At 39.3% G+C, this 19307-nt stretch overlaps 1 protein-coding gene and 1 pseudogene across 1 annotated transcript; one reads left to right on the top strand and one right to left on the bottom strand.

Moving 5' to 3' along the window:
- Positions 1–305: 305 nt before the first annotated feature.
- On the bottom strand, positions 306–1558 carry LOC139741924 (beta-1,3-galactosyltransferase 5-like; annotated as a pseudogene).
- A 13696-nt stretch (positions 1559–15254) lies between these two features.
- Positions 15255–16730, top strand: LOC139741923 (beta-1,3-galactosyltransferase 1-like). Its single transcript, XM_071652494.1, has one exon. It carries the CDS (start codon positions 15255–15257, stop codon positions 16728–16730), a length of 1476 nt encoding a protein of 491 aa, XP_071508595.1.
- The last annotated feature ends 2577 nt before the right edge of the window (positions 16731–19307 follow it).

Genomic DNA, 19307 nt, shown 5'->3' with positions numbered 1-19307 from the left:
TTGCCGGAAGGATAAAGCTGAAATCAAATCTTGTCATAAGGATACAAATGTATTTTGGAAATACGTATAAACAGAACTGATGTAACGAAATACTTGATATAATACACTCTGTGACCAAAATAAAACAAATTTCTCTTAACGTTGAAAACGTCAATAATGAATACAATAGAAGTTATACATTTTTCTTGTTTGAAGACAATAAGTAGATTTAAACAGTGCTTATTCTAAGACAAAAAATCATATGGCGAACCAAAATTTGACTCGGCTGGACAAGAACACAATATGACATGAACAAAATATTCGGGTCATGACGACTTATTTTTGATTTTGAACCGACATGTGTCAAACATGAGCGTCATGTACTCGATATCGAGGTTAGAAACGACTGTGTAATACCGGAAAAGTTTCGCCGCCTCCGTTTTGTCCCTTATCTGCGAATGCTCTGCGATGATGAGAATGAAATCATGATATTCTTTCGGCACGACGCCGAGTTTTTGGAGACAAAGGCCAAGAACACGTCCTCCCAGGGAAATAGGGGCGTGGTCGTTGCCTCTCGGAGCAGGCCCTCCACTAGGTCCGTGGAGAGGATGTAGCCGGGGCCGTTGAGGTAAGGCGGGTATGTTGGAGCTGGGAAGTACTCCTCAGAGATGTAGTATTTGCTGCTGGTGTTGCGAAGTACCGGGGCGGCGATCAGGGCTTCTGCCGCGGTGAAGTTTCTCGTGGTCGCATTCTTCAGGAGCCTCAGAAACCGATTCTGGTGGATCATCGAGTCGTCGTCGATCTTCATCGTGAACGTGGCCTGTCGGCATCGGGAAGCCACCCACTTCAGTCCCATCACCGTCTTCAGCGTCAGGTTGGCGTAGCTGTCTACGAAGTCCTCCTGCACGATGTCGCCGTGCGTTGCTGCTTCCTGGTCCAGCTGAGCTTGCAGTGACGGTTGGCTGACAGTACCCAGCAAGAACACCACCCGGAAGGTACCCCGGCTCAGAATTGGCCAGTTCCGTCTGTTGCCGTAAGTCTGGCGTATTAGGTTCCGACGTTCGATATTTGTAGGAGCCGTTGTGACCATGAAGATGACGAGAACTTTGAGTCGCCTTCCGTCCCCTTTTGAACAAACGTCTGGATTGTGGATGTATTTATAATTGTGAGGGTCTATTGGCTCGTCAACATAATGCTCACTCTTTGGTATAGTTATTTCCTTGTTATATGTCAACATTAATTCAGCTATCTTCCCTTTCATATCATCTTGTGAATCAAATCCATCATTACCTTTGATGTCCGTTTTAAGGTAATCCTTGCTTTCCTTCGACGAATCTGTGCCTTCTGTCGCACGATCTGATTCTCTTCGAACAAAAGCGCGGTTCTCGTTATCTAATATAATTTTCTCGTACTTCTCGAGTTTGGTAACGTCGAAATCTATGTCGTGCAGCGAGGCCCGTTTGTGCATCAGCCGCACTTTGTCGAAGATATCCATCTTGGATTGGCGCACGCGACCCGCGCGTCTGTTGCGTCGTTGAATCCTCTCGAAGCCCCTGTCGATCCGCTCGTCGTCGGGCATATCCGGAAGGCCCCGGATGAAACCGGACTGGCTTCGGAGAGTGCGGGCACGCTGCTCATTATCAACAAGGCATAGGTGCAGATTGCTCCCATAGCAAATGGTAAAATGATGCGAATTAAACTGATGCGCGGCATGACTGCACAACAACCTTTGCAATGTGTATCTCAGTCCAGTCAAGAGGGGGAAACTTCGCGATTTCTACCACCACTCCAATTTTTTGTTTCCCGCGCGCGGGGGGGGGGGGGGGGGGGGCAAAAATGACAATAAGAAGCTCCTGTATATAAAGTCTCGTACAAAACACTGCTGCAATGCAAGCTGGGCATTCATCAAACGACTTCCCACGACTGTGTGATATCTGTTACTTTTTTTTCAGATTGTAGTCAATCTTACAACTCTATATGGTTTACACAAAACCTGTTTTCACATGGTAGTGTGCGCTATACAATCTATTGTAGACGAACCGTGACACCATTTTCTTATCTGCGTGGATTGGTTCACCTTCTGGAGTGACCACTGGCCGAACGACATTGATGTCCACGAGATGACGTGTGTGGCTTCATCCACTCATCTGTTTTCGCCGCCTCACAATTTGTGGTCTCTCATCGTAGCGGATAAGAAGAGGATGCTGAGGAGATAAGAATAACAGAACCATGATCAGCAAAGTGCAAACGTCGGGATAAGTACGCCCTTAATAGATGCTATTTATTATAAGGCCTCAGAATCATTATAGAAAGAGACCGGCAACACTAAAGCGTCCACACTGAAAATCACTTGCATAGAAAATCATTCTATAGTCATCCACAAACGACTCGACTCCGTCTTCACTTGATAGACCTCTATATCTTCTTTTACAGTCTTAGTTTACGGTGTTCCATTGCTTTTCACCCGAATGGAATCGAATAGATTGCAAATATCACTTACCGCACCTTTTTAATTATATAATTTCATAAATACATTATGTTTACACTGGTATATCTGCATGTTTTTGCGAAATATCTTATTGTATAATTATGATAATTACGTGCTTTTTATGTAGCGAATAAAGAGTATGATAATAATGATAACAAACGCCATGTTATTGTGCTTGTTATATCTGATATAAAATCCTACTTCAGATTTAGAATGAAATACATGTGATATCGCAATGGGCGGTAGCCGTTATCGCGAAAATCTGTATTTTGCGTATTTCTGCGGGCACAATGAAAGGCATGTGCTATCAAGTTTATTCAAAACACTCGATTAGTGCTTGCATGTATACAGATTATTTGTTTTGTTGTTTTTATGTGGAAGTATAGGCCTGAGGTAAAATTCACGGAACATAGACACTGACATTCCTTCAAAGGTGGTTACAATACCATTATTAGTTTGACGCATATACCTAATTTCATCTCGACAAGATAAAACTATAGTATAGGCGTATTTGAACAAATAGGAGACATGTACAAACTGATTTTAACGTCGCTTATTATCTATTCATAACGCCATGCCATTGCTAATGTATAAGTTTCATTCCATCATGTAAGCTAAATCTTCTATTATGAGCGATACCTGTCTACTTGTCCCTGCTTTGGAAATCGTCAAATAAAATGTAACTTTAAAAAAAAAATCCTGTTCTGATGTATCATGCACGGAAGCATGTTATTTTACAGGGTGATAGAAGAAACTTAAACAGTGGTCCTGAAATGATAACGTAAAAGTGGCAAAGTACGACAATGAGAAAATGAATTTCGTTTCGCAACTAACTTCTGCTAAAGTTAATGCCTTCTCTGTTATATCTTATCTTTCCATGCCTTATTTTTCGACATCATATTGATAGCTTGCACCAATTCTGACGAGTTCTTATTAGTTAATACAATATCATCTTCATTTGGACAGGTACTTCGTCTTACGAAAAGGTTTCAAATACCATATGAGCCGTAAGCTTTGCTTTTGTTTTTTTTTTCTTTCTTTAATTTCCTTTGCTTTTCTTATGACAGTTAAAAAAGAGGGTTATTTGTTTTCAATCTCTATTACATCACGCTTATTCTTCCAGATTCTTGGCTATCGCATTTTCATTTTCCTAAATTCTTCAGTTAAAATGATTTGAAAAGAAAATACGCCATACTAATTACGAATGAAAAACTGCTGTGCTACTTACAATGCGGCATATTTTCTAGTTGCATTTTCATTAGCTTTAATTACACCTCAACATGCAATTTGTAATCTAAGCCCCCTCCCCCCCCCCCCCCCCCCCACTCAGGTCTCTGTACCACAGGCGTGTTCCCAAACTTTCGGAGAAAGGGGCATATTTCAGGGGCTCAAGTCAGGGGGGAAATCGTTGAAATTGGGGGTATTTTAGAATTTTTCCCGAAATCATTTGGGACTAGGGATGATTTTCAATTTTTTTCCTAGTTCAGACTGAAATTGGGTTCAAAATAGGATAAGTTTCAAACCCCAGGAAAAGAATCCGAAATAGGGGTAGTGGGGCTTCCTGGTGTTTGCCGGATCTCTATAATGCTTATACTGATGTACATGTCTTGCTGCAGAGCATGCCATGCCGGCTTACTCTTCCCAAGACATTTCGCCAAACGCACTACACGTACGTTAAATATGCTTCTTTGCTAGCTTCCCTTCCAAAAAACTCAATAGAGGTTCATTTTGTTGGCTTCCCTTCCGCAAATCCGTGATAGGAGGTCAAAACCATAACCACTTCCCATCCTTCAAGGGGACATCACTGAGAATCTGGAACAAGTACATTGCTGTGTATGGTTGACCGCCTGACTATAGCAAGGATCATCAAAAATGTTTCGTATTAAGAGAAATCGGCGAGTGTAGGTATAACAAGCATAAAATCCATCGAGACGTGCGCGTTCTAATGTAAGCCCTATATACTGTATGCCGACTTTCGTCTTTTCATTAGCACGTCGAGGCAAGGTTGCGGTGTGGTGTTGTTCTGCTCGGTACATTTAAATTGAGGTCGTTTCCTCGTCTTCGTAAGGATGCAAACACGAATACGTCCTTGCTGGTTGGATGGGTTGCCTGGTATACTCTATGAGCAGACGCACGTTTTGAAAATTTCTCGGATGGAACCCTATATACTGGTCCAGATCTAAAGGCACACTATGTCTGAAAATTGAAATGTTTCACCTATGTTGCAATATTCGATTCTTTTGGTGTATACAATTTCCATGCTGCGGACTCGTGTTTATTCGGATTTATTGTAATGAGAGGGGGGGGGGGGCATCACGCGATAATATGCTTTGCCAATCAATTGCTCCAAAACTGTGGAATATGTGCCTGACACAAGATTTGAGTACTTAAGTTGCGATTTTTTGGAAATTAGACTTGCGCTGCAACATCCACTTTAAACCATTATAAAGAACGAAGATATGGAACATGGTTTGTTAAGTGTTAATCAAACGGCCCTCGATCTCTCCAAAGAATACAATTCGAAGGCATCCAGCTGGGCCTGGTGGAAACATCATGATTCATATACGTACAAAGGAATGATCCGGACTTACTTCAGATTGCTGAATACGGTATATAGGCCACAGTGGGATGCCATCGTCATAGACACTGGTAAAAAAACTTCCTGTTTCTGGTTTTTCTCTGTGTTTTTGTTTTTCTTTTATGTGTGTGTTTTGCTTGTGTTTTGTTTGTGTTTGTGTGTGTGTGTGTGTGTGTGTGCGTGTGTTCTTTGGGGTTTGCATCGGATATCTTTGGATTTGTGCATAGCTGAGGACAGACTTTCAGGGGCGAGGAGGAAGACCATATAGGCCTATACACATGCCAACGCGGACTAGAAATAAGTCACCCACAGAATGCGGACTAGAAATAAGTCACCCACAGCCTGTAAATATAACCGTAAAACGCACAATCCGATTTATTAAGTTCAATTAAACTGACTTCAATGACCTTTATTTCCAGCAAACAATACGCATATTAAGTAGAATTAACGTTAAGCGAGTGCCATTACTTCCTCCGCCTCCGAAATCACACAAATGTATAGAATTCTAACCTGCATCAGTGACTCGTTAGACAACGATTATACCCTCCTATGACTAATCGTTTCCTCATTAGATTTGCTAGATCCATTCAAAACACGAAATAATTCAACTGCACACGTCATGGTGTTGCTGATCCAACAAGCAGGTGATAAATGGGCATTCCGAAAGAAAACAGCATCATCATGTCTGCGCATATCGGGCTTTTAGGATGGCTTATACCTTTTACGAAAATATATAGTCCATCTTACATCAAGACTGTTGGAGAGGTATTGTATAAAATGTCCATTATCTCTCGTGAATCGATAAAGAAATTCGTCGCCTCCCAACGCCCGGCCACCCACACACTTGGCAGTGAGAGACTCGAGTACTATTAGTCATTGTTAAAGGAGGCAGGACACCAGAGCGGAACAAAAGATCTTCTCTAGAATGGCAAATAGAAGGGGAACGTAGCTGTCCCTCTGCTCTTATATTATAATAGCATCCTCCACGGCAGCAAGCCGGATTGGTTCATGACCATGTAGGCCCTACAGGCAGTAGTTCAATGAAGGAAATGACAAATGCCAGGAAAAATTTCCCAACACTTTTTAACAAACTGTGGTTATCTCTAGGGATGTTCTCCGTGCGGGATTCGTATAACATGGAAAAGATTATGATCCAAGATAATTATACTGATATATGTAAGTGAGAAATCGCATCGGGAAAATTGACGTTTTATTGACAAAGGAAGAACTGGATTAAAAGAACCTGCCGGCAATACCAGTGAAGTGTGTAGGGAAAAAACGGATAAATTAGTTCATGTTCTCTTGTAAGTAAATTTTATATAAATTGATATTTTACTTTGAATTTGGTAAAACAAGGGATTCTAATGAGAAGCTATACTTACTACCACAAACAGAGTGAGTGAAACAGCCAGATTATGATCCTAAAAATATAGGAACACAATTACTTTAGAATTCTATATTGTAACTCTAGGTAAGAGCTTTTATTCTACCCTCACAATATTAACTGAAATATGATACGTGGCTGGAAATTATATTTCCAGCCATAGGCAATATTTACTGACTATTCACCAGATCGTGTAGGCCTACCCATGGGACTTTATCAGGAGTGATAAAGGAAGAAACGTGTGGAGATAGGTAGTAATGTTCGGACGATGACGATACAGTTAAGGAGTAACAAGGGTTCGTTGTCGTTGGTGTGTGTGTGTGTGTGTGTTCGTGTGTGTATGCGTGCATGTGTTTGTGTTAAACCTGTAATAGATGTACCTTTCTTTAATAGAGCACCCATTTTCAATAGATGGCAACTACGCCAATGATGGTGATCTTGTTCAATTCATCCCCCCCCCCCACACACACACATAAACACGTTGAAAAGATCGAATTTGGCCAAAATTAAGACACTGTTGGGTCATGATAGTAACATTAACGATCTAGCTACCTAGCGAACCAAAAGGTACTCACCACTGCGTGCTGAAGTCCGAAGGATACTTTTAATGAACCAATTCTAACACCTGCCCACGTCGTGTCTGCCTGCGAAAGGTGTTTGACCGCAGCAAGATGTATAAGGATATGAGGTCACGTAGTATAGTCTAGACAGGAAAATATCCGAGGACCACGACGAAAAATCACAGAGGAGATGAGGAAAATCAGTTAAACTGATTCATTCCCAGGAATCCATTCCGCCGTCCCTAATGGCACTAATTGCTCGCTGCTTGCTCTCGTGTAGCTTTGTGTTGGCGGAAATGCGACCGAACGTGCCACCAGTCAGTACCAGAATGATAGCTGGAGGAGTTGGACAGCACACCAACCGAGAACAACTCAGTGATGTAAAAAGAGGGTATTGTATGGAAAGCGCGCGCAACAAAAGATCCCGCGAGATCTGACGGGGGACGCCCATCAGCCACCCGTGAATTAAGCATCTGTGAATAAGTTCCTTAGCTTCTTTCTACATTTCAGAGAACAATTCCTCTTTTAAGAAACGCTGAGTCTCTCACATGTGAGATCGATGCATACTTAGCGCCTATGGAAGAAAGCGATTACAGCTGAAGAAAATGAATAAAAATACTAAAAGCGTCTATGTGCGTTAAAGGGTCTATGTGATGTAAATGGATGTTGCCTTTTATTGATTCATGATAACTTGATCATCACTTATAATGTGGCCAAATAAATATCTAAGTACGTGCCAGGTATTTATAACAATTTTTCAAATATTCTTCGATATGCCTACAAAAAACTTCCAAGACAAGATTTTGTCACGTTATCATTGGTCAATCAATGCTAAATTATACCAATATGATTAAAAAAAGTATGTTTTCCCCTAGACTGATCATTACTAACTTGCATGTTTTACTGCAATGTCTTTTGTTGGTTATAATCATATTATTAGCAACGTAGTCTTTGGAAAGGGACATCCATATGTCTTTCGTTAATCATATTAGTACTTAGGCAATGATTGACAGATGATGTCATGTACAGGATCTTGGACTACATGGTTTATTTTTGTGGGATTATCCAAGTAATCGGAAAAAAAAATAAATACATTAAAGATTTATGTATAATGAAATACATGGCATGCATTTAGGTGTTCATTTGGCCACATAAGTGATGATCAGGGTACCATGAATCAACACAAGTCCACAAGCATTTGCATTGCATATAGTTACTTTAAGCTGAAGATCTGAGAGTGAGTGCGAGTGTGTGTGTGTATGTATGTGTGTCTGTGTGTTGCGGAACAAAAACGCTTTCTTTCCCTTTTCTTTCTTTCTAGTTATTGTTACATGTAAAGAATTGGAAGCTCCCCAAAAACAAACAAACAAACAAACAAACAAACAAGCAACAGCAGCAACAACACTTGACATATAGCACTTCAAGTTTCTTTATTTCACAAAAGGAAAGACGATATGAAAAACAAATACATACATCAACATTAGAATACAATTACAAACATATCAGTTAAGCAGTGTAAAAAGGAATGATACGGTGGGCAGCAGCCAGAAAGAGAATGTCCCTTATATTCGGCTGACCTAAAAATATTCATTAAATTTCTGTTACGAATGTGTTCGAAGCAAGTAAAACATAAGAACAGGACAAGACAAAGACAAAACAATCAAAACATACAATGGCAAATAACAGAATACATGATGTCTCATAACATAAGGGATAAGAAATGAAACTCTTGACTTCAATGAGTTTGGGTGTAATTATTGAATGTTTTATATAACCAGATTTGAATATATTCGAATATTTGAACATATTGCACAGGGGAGAGAATTCTACAGAGTAGGACCACTGTAAAATGATAGATCGTTGATAAGAAAAAGTACGAGATAAAGGTAGGTGAAAATCACTCGCGGATCGCGCATTATGAATTTGATTATTGTATGTGAGGAAATCTAAGAGACTATTTGGTAATAAAAGATTCTTACATAAAAACATAAACATTCCCACTTGATATTTATACATATCATTCAATCACAATATTTTCAGGGATGAAAAAATGTGGTGGGGTACGGGCAAGATAAAAGGCACGTTTTTGAAGTATACTTAATGTCTAAATATGACATTCATGAGCATTACCCCAAACAGTTATTCCATAATACAAGTAAGGTAAAATTATAGCATTATGAATTAATTTCAAAACAGACTTCGGGAGAAAACTAAGTCTTTACAATTACACCAACATTTTTTGATAATTCATTAAAAAAAATAATATGATTTGACCAATTCAATTTATTGTCTGCAAAAAAACTCCCAGAAATTTCAGTAAAATATCCTGCGTGATTTGAGAACCACACACGTTAATAGACACAGTGTCAATGCTACATTTTTTCTTTGTAGATATCATAAAATTAGTTTTTGATATATTAATCAATAATTCATTCATTCATAGCCAACTTGTGACATATTGCAATTCCTTATTACAAGCCTCTCGTAAAGAATCAATATCATCATGAGACAAAAATATGCTTATGTCATGGGCAAATCAAATCAAATCAAATCTAATGCATTGTTAAATATTAGAAACATTTGGTAAATCGTTTATATACAAAAGAAATTAAAATAGGCCCGAAAAGCGTTTTCTTTTTTTTTTCTAAAAGGGATATCATTTGTAATATGAGGATAGGTATGCCTACATAGGTACATGGGTAGATTATGTAGATTAATTACAAGAGAAATAATATGAACGGAAAGTAAAACATACTCGTGTGTCTTGCGGAGTATGTGCGCGAGACAATAAATGTTAAAAAACTACGGAATGATTTGAAAAAAGGCAATCTCTCACTTGTTATGTATGATAGTCAATTACAAGTCTTGTGCGCAGTGCCCTTCTTGCGATGTGGACATAATTGAATGTTCCCACCACATGGTAAGGTGAAACAGCATGTTCAGCGTCTATTGCAACTAATCTATTTGCCAACTTGAAATAAGTTAAGGCGATTGTTATGCCTCCACTCTTTCGCACTTTTCTCACAAGAGGTCTTCAGAATATCTTGGCAATGTGAGACAATGGTTTCAGGATTAGCAAATGATAACTATTTGAATACGCCAATTTTCATAGGAATATTTTGTACCGTTTTCAAAATACAGCCAACGGCAGTGAACTAGCAGCATTTTTTATCTCAACGTTTGATTGCATGGCCCAAATCTTTCCTTACATAATCGTTATCCAGAATATGTAGGGTTTAATAAAGTGTACACATTAAATCATTTCTAAGGTACATCTCTGTACGGAGAAAATAGTGTTACTTCAACTTAAGAGGTATCATTTTCGCATTTTAACCTAACCTTTGACCATTGAGCTTAATTGACCTTTTGACCCAATACCTCCCATGAGAATCATTGTCAGGCAGCTCATGTATATGTATGAAGTTTATGAAGATATCTAGAGCAATTTCTGAAAATGAGGAAAAAAAACTTGAAATGTTAGCCTTTTCACTTGACCTTTGGTCTTTGACCTCATGGCCTCAAACTTTATAATCCACAGAATATTTTACTTAGCAATACATTATACACCAAAGTTTAATGAAAATATCTTCCGGCATTGTAGAGATATAGGGGAAATTATGAAATTGTAGTATTTGATCTTGACTTATATGACCTTTGACCTTCAGTTTCGTGCCAAGTTTCATGTCGATACTTTATAGCTCAAATCGATTATGGACGGATCGACCGAAGGACGGATGGACGGACAACCCGAAAACATAATGCCTCCTGCGATACTTCTTGGCGGAGACATTAACCAAAAAGGCAACGCCACGAGAGAATCGCCATGCTATGCAAACTCACGGAAGTGGGGAGAAGTGTGGAGGCTCTTGGAAGAACAACTATACCGTAAAACTGCATTCTTTTGCCCTTTCTGTGTCAGGGATTTGGGACAGTGTTTACAAAACTGTGAACCGCTGTTTTCTATACCAATCGGCACTCAGAGTACACGAAGCTTAAACAAAATCGTGTTTCCGAATCATAATCCCAGGCGCCAAACATGCAAAAGAAAAGTCATAATGTCCGGTTCCTTTTGTCACAGGGCGAACCTATATTGTTAATATTTCATCAAAATCCTCTCGTAATATTCGAGCGATACTGCTATAAACAAACATGCAAGCCAATAAACACGACCCCAAGGAGGTGGCAAAATAAAAGGACGGAATCGTGAATAGAAGCCTTCTTTATTTCCGCTGTGTTGGTATCATTGATCGTTGGTGTCCTATTCGTTAATCACCAAAGGATGAAATTTGCGTACATTTGAGAAGATTGACCACCGGGAAAGAAACCCAAATATATTATTCAAAGTAAACCGTGTCGTTGCAACTTTGCCTGTAATCATTGTAAGATTCGTCCGTGGGTCAGAGGATAATGGTGAAGACGTGTCAAAGAAATAAGACCCGAGACAGAGTATGTCAAATACAATCTCGTCCTGTGTTTGGAGTTGTCCCATTGCATTCATGGGGGAAGGTAAATGCATGGGTAGTGTGATTTAGCCTGTTACGTAATGACAAACGACTTTCCTTTATTGTAATGTCTGCGGGGAATAAGGATTCACTCATGCCGTAAGTATTCTCTGGTCTCATTCCACGGGGTATTATACCAACCTGGCCAATGACAAAGACCCTCCGCACAACTGCGCATTTGTGCCCGTGTCGTTTATAGGGCGCTCTTGTCTTATTTTTAGCACGATCATGCGTAGTATTTCTTCTGGGTGTTCCTTCAAGAGTTAAAAAGCCCCATGATACGGAAATTTTTCCTTTTCAAATTCTTTCTTGTTTCCTTCAAGACTTTGCACAGGTGAACGCTGATATGTAAGGACATAATACCGGCATTTTTCGTGACAAATCTTTAGTGCTAGTCGGAGCGGACGGAGGTACGAAGAGAGGAGCGTTATCCAGGGCATTCTTTTATAAGTCGTCCTTTTCTAGGAGCAAGGTTACAAGACTGCCACACAGACAACTATGCTCTGCTCTTAGAGCCGCAGCGACTGCAGCTCTGAAAGAAGTCCACATTTCATGTTATCGGCGTGATCTATCTGGTAAGTGACTGAAAAGATTCAACATGATCCACATGAATGTATCCCGCGTCTTCATCTTCACGTTTAAGTGGCGATGATAAAAGTGGCTTCTTATACCATGTGGGAATGTGCACTGGGAAGACGTGTTATGGCGAGTAGGCGAGTGAGGAGAACGAGCATACGCTTCGAAGATGATGATATATGATATATTTAGAGAGAGAAAAAGAGACTGTCAAATAATGATATCGACCACCACCAGAGAAATCATGTTGGATATATATATATATATATATATATATATATATATATAATACATGCATATATGGATATATATGGATATAAACACGCTAATACAATGTATACATGTATATATGTGTATGTACGTGTGTGTAGGTGTGTGTTACACACATTGATCTTTTCTGTGGTACATGTATTTCTATTACATATATACAAGTGTATTATGATTGAACTACAAAGCGTAGGTATAGTTGCTGAATAGATTGTTTTACGAGAATCTTGAATCTTGAAGATAATAATCCGATAGCAGCTTGTCCATGAAGCCAAACTGGGATGGGTGTGAGCCAGTATAGGTGACAGTGTTAGAAGTATAGAGTATAGGCTACAGTGAAAAAGTTGTATGTATACATTTAAAAAAAATGAATGCGCAAGCAAAATCCACTTCTGGGTTTAGAGCAGCCTGGGGCACACAGGAGGGTGCATCCCTTACAGGAAGGGTGGCATCCTGGAAAGCAGCAACTGATGATGGTGCTGTGACTGCAAAGAGAGGTACATTAGTAGGGGTTCCAGGTCCTGATTGTGCGGGGGTAGAAAGAATAGTAATTTCTAAGCGTCAATGGGTGCGGCAGGAAATTCGTACTTTAGTAGGTGATCGTGTCTGCTGAAATATCTAACTGGAGTTATATACACTGGAAGTAGGATATTGACATGATGGTGGTGAATCTTGAAGAACATGGTGCATTGTGCAAGAAGTCTGCGAGTGTGTAAAGTGTAAAGAAAAACTTCATGTCACGAGATTTTAGCGGGGTACATATGGAACTCTTGCCTATCACAGCATTCGTTCCGATATCATAATCATTCATACCGGTGAAATAGAGTCTCACATTTTGCAAACACTCATGGGTTTATGTATAGTGTATCTATGTACGATGTACTGTATATATTTACGTATAGTATATACTATATATTTACGTATACATGCATATATATATATATATATATATATACACTCAGCAAAGAAAAAAAAGAAAGTGAACTCTTTTTAACTCACATTATTTCTCATGGAGTATTTGGCTAGAAATTAAAGGGACTGTACAGTACTGGTTGAGGTGGGGATTCATGTTTTGAACATTCCTAAGTAAGATAATGAGGAAACATCTTACGAAATATGAAAGAGCATGAAATTCTAAGAAGGATTCAACGTTTGTTTGATGAAAATCGGTTTTCAAATGGCTGAGATATCCAAAAAAGTGATGATGATAAAAGGCGACAGGCCACGCCTTTTATAAGGATCTCTTTGTTTCACCTTGTTTTTGGATATCTCAGCCATTTCAAAACCGATTTACATCAAATAAACTTTTGATACCCCTTAGAATAGCATGCTCTTTGACATCTCATAGAGTGGTTTCTGAATATCTCGCAAAACGTTAAAAGCTAAATTCTCACCTCAACCAGAACTGTGCACACCCTTTAAAGTACATAACAAATACCATTCTAAAGGTAATTCAATTAACTACCAGCCTGGTGGGTCATTAAAAAGGGAAACTTTACACAGTGGCAAAACACATTCTTTTTCCTCTTCCAAGGCACAAAGGAAAAAATTGCAATAACGAACAAGTTGACAGTCATGAGTAAGTGCTCTACAAGTACAACATAAGAATGAGAACAAAAGACAAATTTAACACTATAAGAAATACTTATTATTTTGAAAATAAACCTGTGATCGCTATACATAATGTGTTTGTAGCCATGACGATAACGAAAGACTTACAATAATGGAGTAAAATCATTAATCTTCTGTCAAATCCCAATTCAAATGGCATTAGAGAGGAAGTGATACTTACAAAAATGTTAGAAATTTGACATTTTATTACATGTATGTAATAGGAACTCTGAAAACTCTATTTGGTTCTTGATTTTGTCTCATGAATTCCTAGATTCGTGAATTAAAAGAATTAAATGATGAAATTTTATATCAATCACCTTTGTGGCCAAACTCCCTAAGTCATTTTGAAGTTGATGTTGACAGAAAATTCTTATGTCCCTCTTTCGTTTCCCAATGTGTTGTGTTTGAGGCTATACAGAAAATTCTTATGCCCCGTCTGGTTTCCAACTTTGGTGTTTTAGTTTCAGTTTGAGGCTTTGAAAAGGTACAAGAGAACAAAAACATATTTTTGCTATTTCATTCATGTCTCTCATTGTGTTAAATTGGTCTTTTGTTATTGTTTCTTGAAGGGCATTTGCACATGAATGACATGTCAATTTTTGCAATTTTCACTTTTTACCTTGGAGGACAAAAATGAATGTGCTCAATGATGCATAAATTCCCCTTTGTATTGACCTCCAGGTTGATTTACAGTGTAGGTAATAAAGTAGCTTAAAAGGTATATACATGTACATGTAATATATTGATTTTTATCAAAATCTACTACAGGGTATGAAAACTATGAACTGGAAGAAGTGTTCACTTTTTTTTTTTGCCGAGTGCATAATTGTACAATCTTGTAGTTGTGTAAACACATAACCATTATAATCAAACATGATCATTAAGTTGTATTTGATGGAAATGGAATGTCCGAAATTAACAAGTAATGCTTCCCCCTCAACTTCTTCAATTAATTTTCTCATATCCACTTACGATTTACAGACTAAAGGTTGTCAAGTGTGCTTGTTGTGTCGTCACAATCATGTATAATCTATCTTTAAGAAATGAAGCCAAGTTAAATCCATAGTGCCTTGACAGGCGATGAAAACGCGATGGATTTTGTCGAAATGATGATTAATGAGGAAAGTAGCGTGATATTCGAAATACATTATTTCAGCTAGGAAAAGCTATAACTTATTCAAATATACATATATGCGGTTGCAGTAGAATTCCCAATACAATTTCTGAGAAGAAAACAAATGAAACAGACGCATCAAAGCTTACAACTTGTATGCCAACTTCTCTTTATTATTCAGGTCCTTGCAAGATGTCGATGATAGCTCGATCCAATCTCGTGCGCATATCATGGCTCTTCCTTCTCGTACCCCTTGCCATCTATGGGCTACTCTACCTCCACTGCAGTTCGAACGCCGAATATTCCCGCGAGCTCCATCGACGTCGACTCGTCCTCTGGAGTATAACCAATCGCGAGTTGTCGGCCAATAAGACGATACGGACGTTTGCCCGGCTCGGGCTCCTGCCCGACAGCGCTGTCGTAGGCAGACTCAACGACACCTTGATGTTGTTGATGGACGCGGACAACGATATCGTGAACGTTCCCATCAGCACAATGGCCAGCGGTCTGGATGATAGGGCTTTGATAAACCTTTCGCGTGGAAATGATAACCATGAGGCGACGAACCTCCGTGAAATGGGAAAAGGACGTTTGAGGGAAGATAATGTGCCCGAGACAAAGATGGAGAATGAAATCATTAAAAAGATCAAGTCTGATGATGGCGACCTGATGAACGATGATGACGAGGAAAGCGAGGCAGAGGATGACGAGGCTGTCCAGAAGGAAAACGAGAATGCGGCAAACCAGCGAGCAGTTCCGGAAATTAAAGTGAAACGGTACGTCGACGAGCGCGTCGACGAACACAACTACCGTTATGTTCATCTGCCTAAGCATCGCTGCACCCTGTCCACTGGGAAAGTCAAGCCCGTCTTCGTCATATTCATGGTGGTCACCGCGCCAGGGAATTTCAAGCGTCGGTTGGTGGTTCGTGAAACCTACGGCAATGAAAAGGAATGGCCCGCCATCAAACGCGGTTCGTTCACCACGGTCTTCCTGCTCGGAACTCCGAAAAACGCCACTCTCCAAAAGCTGATCGACGAAGAGGCCGCAAAGTATGGAGACATTGTGCAGGAGGACTTCGTCGACAGCTACGCGAACCTGACTCTGAAGACGGTGATGGGGTTGAAATGGATGACGCTTCACTGTCGACACGCCAGTTTCATGATGAAGATCGACGACGACTCAATGCTGAATCAGGGTCGGTTCCTCTGGATCTTTAAGAATTCCACCATTTCCAACTGGACGGCTGCCGAGGCCCTGATAGGAGCAAAGGTATTCCGCAATACTTCCAGCAAGTATTACATATCTGAAGAATACTACCCATCTCCTACTTATCCGCCTTACCTCAACGGGCCTGGCTACATCATGTCAACAGATCTGGGAGCAGCGGCATACAAGGCGGCCCTCACCACACCCCTGTTTCCCTGGGAGGACGTCTTTCTCGGCACCTGTCTCAAGAAGCTCAATGTAGATCCCGTCGTTCACAGACATTTCCTCTGGATATCGGACGAAACCCTACTGTCCATCAAAAGCGAAAAGTCTCTAGTAAGAAGACTGCGGGCCTATGTGGTCGTATCAAATCTCTATCCGGAATACATGCGAATAATGTGGACTACCTGTAAAATCAAGATATACGAGCATAGATCGCGCATTCCGCGACATCATTGAAACTGACTCGTGGAATGAAGCTACAGTTATAGTTTGATTATCACGTTCAAGTGATTAAAAAAAGATAATTAGTGAATTTAGCAAAGACAGTCTGTGCAATGATGTTGTAAACTGCACGCGCTTGATCTATATTTGCATTTTTTGTTGAATGATGTACAAAGAGTTTGCAATTATGAGTATGAAAGCGAACTAAACAAGGAATGATGATTTGTAATATCAACATTAGATGAAGGGCCACTTTCCGACCAATTAAATATTAATCTGGAAGGAAATACATTATGTATTGATTCTTTTTACAGTTTTAGCACTAAGGTGAAATTGATTAAAATCGGAATGGAAATAAAAGAAGTTATGAAATGGCGAAATTATTCTAATATTTTACCAAACAGTTCTTGAACAGTTGACACGAATATACAAATAATTAAGCTGATGATGTCATCACCTCACAATTTTTCACTGTTTGTGTACAAACAAGACTAACAAAATAATTGTTTTTTCTGTCAAAAAAGTGTAAAACATGTTAATTTCCTCTGAATAACTTCAAAATCATAATCAGTCAAAATAATAATTAATCGCTCATTCATTATGATTTGAAACTGGGACATAATGGCGTTTGAACAAACAAACAAACAAACAGAAAACCCGAGGAAATCTTAAGATTTTGTGCACATGAAAACCACGTGGCACGTTATGAAGCGATGGTATCATCAACTCACTCATTTTCATATTCATTTTGACTGTCCAAGAACTGTTTTATAATATTTCGGGAAACTTCAAAATTTCATAACTTTCCTAATTCTTATCATTATTTTGAATAAATTACTGTCATTCTTATCAAATTTTCCTTTTCCTTTTCAGAGTAACTTTACACTGTTCCGAAATTGTCTTTAAGAATACGTTTTGTTGTGAAACTTCTACCTATAAGTAGGATCTAAGAGAATGAGAGAAAATGTTTTCACTGAAAAAAAAAAAAACACGAATGAAAATACTACAGTGCACTCCCGTTACAACGAACACGGTTATAACGAAATTTCGTTATAACGAAGTAACACTTTTGGTCCCAAAATCATCGCCATTAAAGTCTATGGTACAAAATTCGCTTATAACGAACACGGTTATAGCGAAATTTTCGTTATAACGAAGTCTTTTCCGAGCACCACTGACAAAGAAAAACAAAAGAAATGTGCTCCGTTATAACGAAATGCGGGTCGCTTTCGAAAATACGTAGCGGAACACTGGCAAGGCATTTACAGCGTCTCTGCATGGGCGAACGCGTCACATCACTGTGTGTTCGCTTGGTGTGTCACGCACAGTTTCCAAGGGGAACTTGCGTTATTGTAATACAATAATCTGTAATTGATTAACTATTTGTTTTGTTGTTCACATAGCTTTCCAGTGTATGACGAGTATTCAACAAACAGAATGTCATATATGAGTGGCTTCCTTGTTTTCGTTATATATTGTATTTGTTCGGTTATAACGAAATTTCGTTATAACGAAAGAAAACTGCCGGTCCCGAGCATTTCGTTATAACGGGAGTGCACTGTACTCAAAACGCCTTTCAGCAATTCTGTTTCAATGCCTCAATCAAATTTAGCCTATCAATTTTGCGAGTGATATTGAGGTATGGAACAGATTTGTTTCAATACGAAAAAAAACCCAACTTGTTCTCTTTGGTTTCTGAAACATTCGCGTACTTGAGGTTAAAGGGCACCTTTTTAAAGTGCAGCATCGTCTGATCCAGGTTGAGTGCATATCAGTGTACGTGCACAATGAACTGGTGCGTGCATGACTCATCATAATGTCTTGGTCTTAAATAGACATACATCGGATTACAAATTTGTCGATTCAAGAATAGGTTGAGAAAGAAAGAAATATCTTGAGCAACTCCCACTTACAGACATAAAATATGGTACTCAGTGTGGCATCTATATCATACAATGACATCTATTTTGTATAGGTTGTACCATGATTACGGGTGTACATTGACATCGTGTATGACAAAAGTCTAATTCTGCTCCTTCCTCGTGTATCTGTGTGTGCTTGCGTGTATGTGTGCAAATTATTAGCATCTGCGTGCTTGCGTAAGGCTCTTGTTATTAAGCTGAATCAACTTGTCACTGCACGCCTGGCAGTACAAGACACACTATTTGAACACCGAAGATTTGCTCTATTGTGACAACAGGCCAGTGGATGTAGGCTGTAACCAGGAGGGGGTTTCTTTGTGTAACGCTCACAGCGCGGTAATGAGAGAGGCTTGAGTGATTCTCAGTTTGCATGGAAGCCATCAGACAAAGGCCCTATTATGCTGCACAGGTTTTAAATGTTAAAAAGGCGCCGTAAGTGATTTCACCTTTCGCAGGATTTGTGATGACGTCACAATCACTGCCAGCGGTAGTTCATTACAACATTGTATGAATACTTTATCACCACGAGATAAATCCTTGATTGCATGTCTGAGGGATGGGTTTTTGTGTATTTTTAAATCTTTGTGTATATTCGTCCATCAGGTCGATGATGTAAGGAAGTTTTATATAGTTAATATCTTTCATTTGGATATGCTTCGTGTTGATGGCG

Source organism: Diadema antillarum, unplaced genomic scaffold, assembly GCF_040938485.1.
Source record: "Diadema antillarum isolate AM-2024a unplaced genomic scaffold, OU_Dant_1.0 seq00000962_RagTag, whole genome shotgun sequence".
NCBI lineage: Eukaryota > Metazoa > Echinodermata > Echinoidea > Diadematoida > Diadematidae > Diadema > Diadema antillarum.
This window is presented reverse-complemented; position numbering and strand designations above follow the sequence as displayed.

Coding starts and splice junctions, on each gene's coding strand:
- LOC139741923 (XM_071652494.1), top strand. CDS start 15,255: ATGTCGATGATAGCTCGATCCAATCTCGTGCGCATATCATGGCTCTTC.